The sequence below is a fragment of the Wasmannia auropunctata genome, unplaced genomic scaffold (assembly GCF_000956235.1).
Source record: "Wasmannia auropunctata unplaced genomic scaffold, wasmannia.A_1.0 LD336040.1, whole genome shotgun sequence".
In the NCBI taxonomy this organism is placed as follows: domain Eukaryota; kingdom Metazoa; phylum Arthropoda; class Insecta; order Hymenoptera; family Formicidae; genus Wasmannia; species Wasmannia auropunctata.
This window is the reverse complement of record NW_012026850.1, coordinates 637,970-643,514: the sequence shown is the minus strand read 5'-3', so window position 1 is coordinate 643,514 and position 5,545 is coordinate 637,970. Positions and strand designations below refer to the sequence as shown.

General features: G+C 43.8%; 1 protein-coding gene across 2 annotated transcripts; it reads left to right on the top strand.

Moving 5' to 3' along the window:
* Positions 1 to 1,611: 1,611 nt before the first annotated feature.
* On the top strand, positions 1,612 to 4,884 carry LOC105451939 (protein bunched, class 2/F/G isoform). Of its 2 annotated transcripts, XM_011692671.1 has the most exons (4): positions 1,612 to 2,006; positions 2,071 to 4,263; positions 4,425 to 4,476; positions 4,567 to 4,884. In XM_011692671.1, the coding sequence occupies exons 2-4, from the start codon at positions 2,321 to 2,323 to the stop codon at positions 4,768 to 4,770; spliced, it is 2,199 nt and encodes a 732-aa protein (XP_011690973.1). In that variant the 5' UTR covers positions 1,612 to 2,006; positions 2,071 to 2,320; the 3' UTR covers positions 4,771 to 4,884. The 2 variants fall into 2 exon arrangements, with proteins under 2 accessions (XP_011690973.1, XP_011690972.1); XM_011692670.1 differs by having other exon boundaries at positions 1,612 to 4,263.
* Positions 4,885 to 5,545: the final 661 nt, after the last annotated feature.

Sequence of the window (5,545 nt, the reverse complement as noted above, 5' to 3'; positions counted from 1 at the left end):
CGTGTGCTCTTCCGATCTTCAGCGAAAAACTGAGTCTTCGCGCAGGTATCGCCGCGCAACTTTTGTTTTGGGTTGGATCCAATGAAATGTAAGACGATAGGAACGTACATACATATGTGCAGACAATTTATAAGCAAATACATCAGAAATTTTCTTTAGTGATCACTCCTACGAATAATTGTTACTAATGAAACGTTTTATTTGATTGACACATTGAATTTATTGATTTACTGTATCGAATCCATATTATTACTTATCTGTTTTATTACTTGTGAGGCACTTTTCTCAATTCGATCCTGGATTTAACATGGTGGATGCTCACGTGATCTGGAAAAGGAGATCAAAGGCACCGACACGAAGTGGACCTACTGGTTATACTGTGGTTGTAACCGGAATCAATGCCCGTTTCTATGAAATCGACAATATGATAATCCCTCTTGATATGACCATCGGTCTCTCAATTAAGCTTTGGAATATTTCAAAAATTTAATCGATCAAAACTTGTTTTTCTGTTTTACTCCACCCACCGGCCAGTGGATTATAGCATCTTTAACCTTTTTGCAAGGTTATATAGCGCTCCGACTAAAACATGCATTCAAAACTAAGGTTACATCGGCTGGCTGTCAAAACACACTTACACTTTACTGACGCAGCTTAGTCATGGACGTAAAAATAATTAAGAACGAAACGTGGACTCTAAAATCGGACCCCAGGCATTAATGGCACGAACTGTACATACAAGCAAGACATAAGACTAGGGAATTTCCTTAGTTCGGTCATGCGCACTCTATTTTGGCCAACACTGACATCAAAGGTGCCGGAGAGTTGCGCTACTATATACTGTGCTATAGACTATATAAACTCTTTGGCTATAGATGTAGGTCATGTAGGTATTCCTATCCGCCATCTTGGTTCCAGCTAAGTGGATAATGTAACCCCAAGTTTGCTCAACAATAAAGTTAGAAATTAATAATTATTAAAATTTTTTGTTTTATTATTACAATTTACTGCAACGCAGCAAAGCATCTTGATTGTAATGTACATTTACTTCATCAGACATTACTATAAACTCATCATTTATTAGTTGCTTTCCATTTACACCAAAATTCAGGTAATTCTCATTTGTAACGTCGTAACTCAGTTGAATGTATGTACAGGGAGGTCAAAACTTTTACCGGTGTTGCGAAAAACGCCGGGATGGCCGCTCTCATGTTTCTCTCTGGTCACGAAATGACGAATCCAATTTTGATTGGTGCCGGCATTTTTCAGCAAAGACCGGAAATAGCCATGGTCAAATGACATTATCAATTAATATATTATTATTAATTTTTTTATCTACTAAATTTTACAAAAAACACTTTAATAATATATTTTGACATTTGTATTTAGATGTCCATGTGTCTATAGGTTAATATATGTCATTTTGTAACGCATGTCATTTTACAACACAGTTAACATGGTTAATATAATAGTGTGATAATGTTCGCTTTTTCCGGTTTTTGCTGAAAAATGGCGTTGCTCGACCTAACTTTCCTGCGTTATTTCGCGACTCTGATTAGAGGGTCTCTAGTATAGTGGGTAGCAGATGGTCTAGTTACAACTTACAATTCGTGGCAATCGTGCGAATGAATCGGCAGCCATTTTTAAACTGCCTTCTTACTATACAGTGTATGAAAAGGATATGGATAATGGGCCTCGCGTTACGAGACGGTAATTTTAAACGAATGAGATTAAATGGAGCGTGAATATTAGCGTGGAGGAGCAAGGATAGGACGTGAGAGAAAAAGAGAGAGAGGTGGAAGAAATAACGTGACGACGGAGCGTGTGATCGCTGCCGTCGCCGCCGCCGCCGCCGTCGTTGTCGTCGTCGTCGTCGTCGTCGTCGTCGTCGTCAGCGGACAAGCAGACGGTCGTCGGCGAGAGCAGAGGATTCGTTGTTTAACCACGAACGGATGGACTGATGTCGTTCGAGCAAACGCACTCTTCCTCGCGGGATTAATACAATGGTGAACTGTTAATAATTTAACGGTACGAAATATGCCATTGAGCGCTGTCTCTTATTGTCCGCAGGAGCGAGAGCGCGTGGTGCGGCTGACTACGATCGGTTGCTTAGTTAAAATCGAATCGGCGAGATAAGGGAGATAGAAGGAAGGAAAGAGAGAGAGAGAGAGAGAGAGAGAGAGAGAGAAAGTGGGTGAGTGAGTGAGGAAGAGAGGGAGGGGAGAGAGAGAGAGAGAAAAAGCCTGAAAAGATACATCCGGAAGAGTGGTGTCTCCGAGCGTGTGCACGACGATGTTGATTCTAACATGCGAGAGAACGAATGCAGCTCTCGTACATTAAGTTCTACATAATAATGGCAGACAATGTGCACAGAAAATCGCACAGGCTATCAGATGGTAGTAGAAAGGTGTCGAATCCCGTGCACCGCACGACCACGGAGACAATTCGTTTGGGCGGCGAGGTGGACAGCAGGCATCACCAGCCGGTAATCGCACCGAGTGGCGGCGGCGGCGGCGGCGGCGGCGGCGTGCAGGCCTCGAGCGGCAATCAGTGCAATCGGAAGAAGACGTCGTCCTTCCAAATAACCAGCGTCACCGTAGGCTGCCGCATGAGCAATGACGCCGGCGAGGATTCCAACGACGACCTCGATGAGTCGCATACGGAGGACAATTCTGTGGAGCACTCGCGCATCACCGATCTCGACATCGAGACACCGAGCTACTCCGAGGACACGTTCTCCAAGGAGGATGTGTTCTTCAACACGAGCAACGCCGCCCTCAGCACGGCCCCGGTGATCCCGACCAGCTCGCAGTATGGCCTGGCAATCGTGCCGTCCGAGGGCGGCAACGTTAGTAATTCGGTCAACGACAGCAATATCAATACTCTGGACATTACGTCCGTAACCGATAAGCAGGACGCCGATCTGCGCGAGGTGCACTCCCACGGCAGGAACGAGAGATTCAAGGTGGTGAAGATCGAGAGCACGGAACCGTTCAAGAGGGGACGATGGACCTGTATGGATTATCTCGATCACACGTCCGTCAATCAGCCGACGGCCATCGGTACGCCGAAAGTGTCCGATCCGAACGAGGTGTGCATATCGTATGGTGTGACTGACAGTGGGATCGTTATACCGGAAACCGCGAAGCAATCCGTAGTGACTGACGATAAAGGGATTAGTATTGACGCCAATGGCCCGGTGTCGTCTCACCCGGACACGGTGCATTCGTCGATCACCGTGCCGAGTAATCCCGCGCAATCGAGTGCGAGCTATGCGGTAAATAATTCAATACCTCCCAATGTACAGCATAATCCTACGCAAGTTCAGACCCAGGCTAAAGTGCAGCAGCCGCCACCGCCATCCGCACAGCAAATCCCGCAATATTTTCAATCGCAGACTCAATCGATAGCTACCCAGCAGCAGCAGCAGCAACAACAACAACAGCAGCAGCAGCAGCAGCAACAGCCTCCGCCGCCGTCGCAGCCATCGCAAGGTGGTCAAGGTTCTACGTTACCCGCCAACTTGCAGGCCACTCATCCCAACAACATGGGGCAACCTCAGAGTATGCCTCAAGGCTCTATCTCTATTATAACGCAGGCTAGTAATAGCGCGGTGACCCCTCAGCCGAGTATACCTCACTCCAAGGAGGAAGCTTACGTGACGGTGAGCACGCAAAATCAATCCCTGCCGGTCCAGAATGTCTGCCAAGCGACGGTACAGCAAACGTCAGCTCCGACTTCACAGGCTCCAAACATTCTCGTCACGCAGCATCAGCAGCAGCAGCAGCAGCAGTCGGAGGCGGCTACCTGCCAGCAGCCCCTGCCGACGCAGAAGCCACAGATGACGCAAATCTCCGAGCCACTGACTGCCATACCTGGGATACAAGGCATGCAAAATATTCATAAGGTACCTCAGGCGGCCGGAACGCCGCAACAGACGTCGTCGACGATCCATCCCGCTGGAGCGCCTGTACAGTCGCAAGTGATTGCACCCTCGACGCAGCAGTTGCAGCCGCAAACGACGAACGGTAATGCCCCAACGGTGCAGATCGCGCAAGTGACCGCCGCCGGCTGTCAGAGTGTCGTGGGCGGGCTGCAGCAGGGGAACATGACGTTTCACCAGTCCGATCCGGAGCAAGAGTCCATCTCCGGCATCGTTGCTAACGCAACCACCATTCAGTCGGCCGATGCGACTCTTCTCGAGTCATTGGCTGAGGTTACGCAGAGCAGCGACGAGCACCGCGCTCTCGAAGATAACGAAAGGTACTCTCGTAATTTGAGAAAAAAACGTATATATAATTACGATATGCAACGGACTTTCAAATATTTTGTATATCGCCCTTTAGATCATACGAGTATAATTTTCTTACTCGCATGTGTTTGTTGTAATTGAAGAAATTTATATGAATAAATCTACATTGCAGTATGTCGGGGACGAGCGCTGTGGCGATTGATAACAAGATCGAGCAGGCCATGGTAAGAGAATTGCTGTAATAAAGTCATATATTGCTCATTACTTTGATGGATGATAACGACGAACTGCAATCTTTTGTAATCTTTTTCTAGGATTTAGTTAAAAGTCACTTAATGTTCGCGGTACGGGAAGAAGTCGAGGTGCTGAAAGAGAAGATAGCCGAGCTTATGGATCGTATTAATCAATTGGAAGCGGAGAATTCAATATTGAAAGCACACGCGACTCCAGATACATTGGCGCAATTGAGTCAGTCGACAGCAAAATTACCCCAAAACAATTCAGGAAGTGGTCAATAGGTAACCATTGTACATAAGTTTCTATCGATACTTTGTCAAGTAAATAATGGAAATAATATAATTATTGTATATAACTTTACGATTTTTAGAAATTTATAAATAATGAGATTTATTATATATAAATATATATTAGCATTAGACACACATTTTTTTAAGTAAACTAAAGATAATGGATTATTTTTTACTATTTCAGTTTACCGTTTAGGAAATATATTTAAAATCGTAAATTCGAGCCTTCCCTCTTTTTCAAAATCATTTTGAAGATATGTCTGTTGTTATTCTAGCGCGCGCGAGAGAAAGAGAGAAAGAAAGAGTAAAACATATATGGATGTATGCCAAGACTAAGTAGTGCTAATATGACAGAGTTGACATTATGTTATATTAGAAATATAATTTTCAAACATTAAAAAAACCACGTTAAAAAAAGTAACAGTACGGCAGGATAGGCAGTTTGACATTCCGAGATTATTTTTCCCATTGTTTTAATATTTAGCTAATTTAAATTACAGATTTGATCGAACATATTTGGCAAGATAAATGAAGATTAATATTTAACATTTGTCAAGTATCGCTTATATATTATGACATTTTAACTTTTAATAATTTTCCAGTCTTCTTTTCTATGTTGACTGAAATAGACATTGATGATAAATTCTGCCAACGTTTATCATTTTCGAATATCAAATCTCATATTTTATAATCTGATCTATGTGTAAACTGATTTTTAAAATTATATGTATATATATATATATATATATATATACATATAATTTTA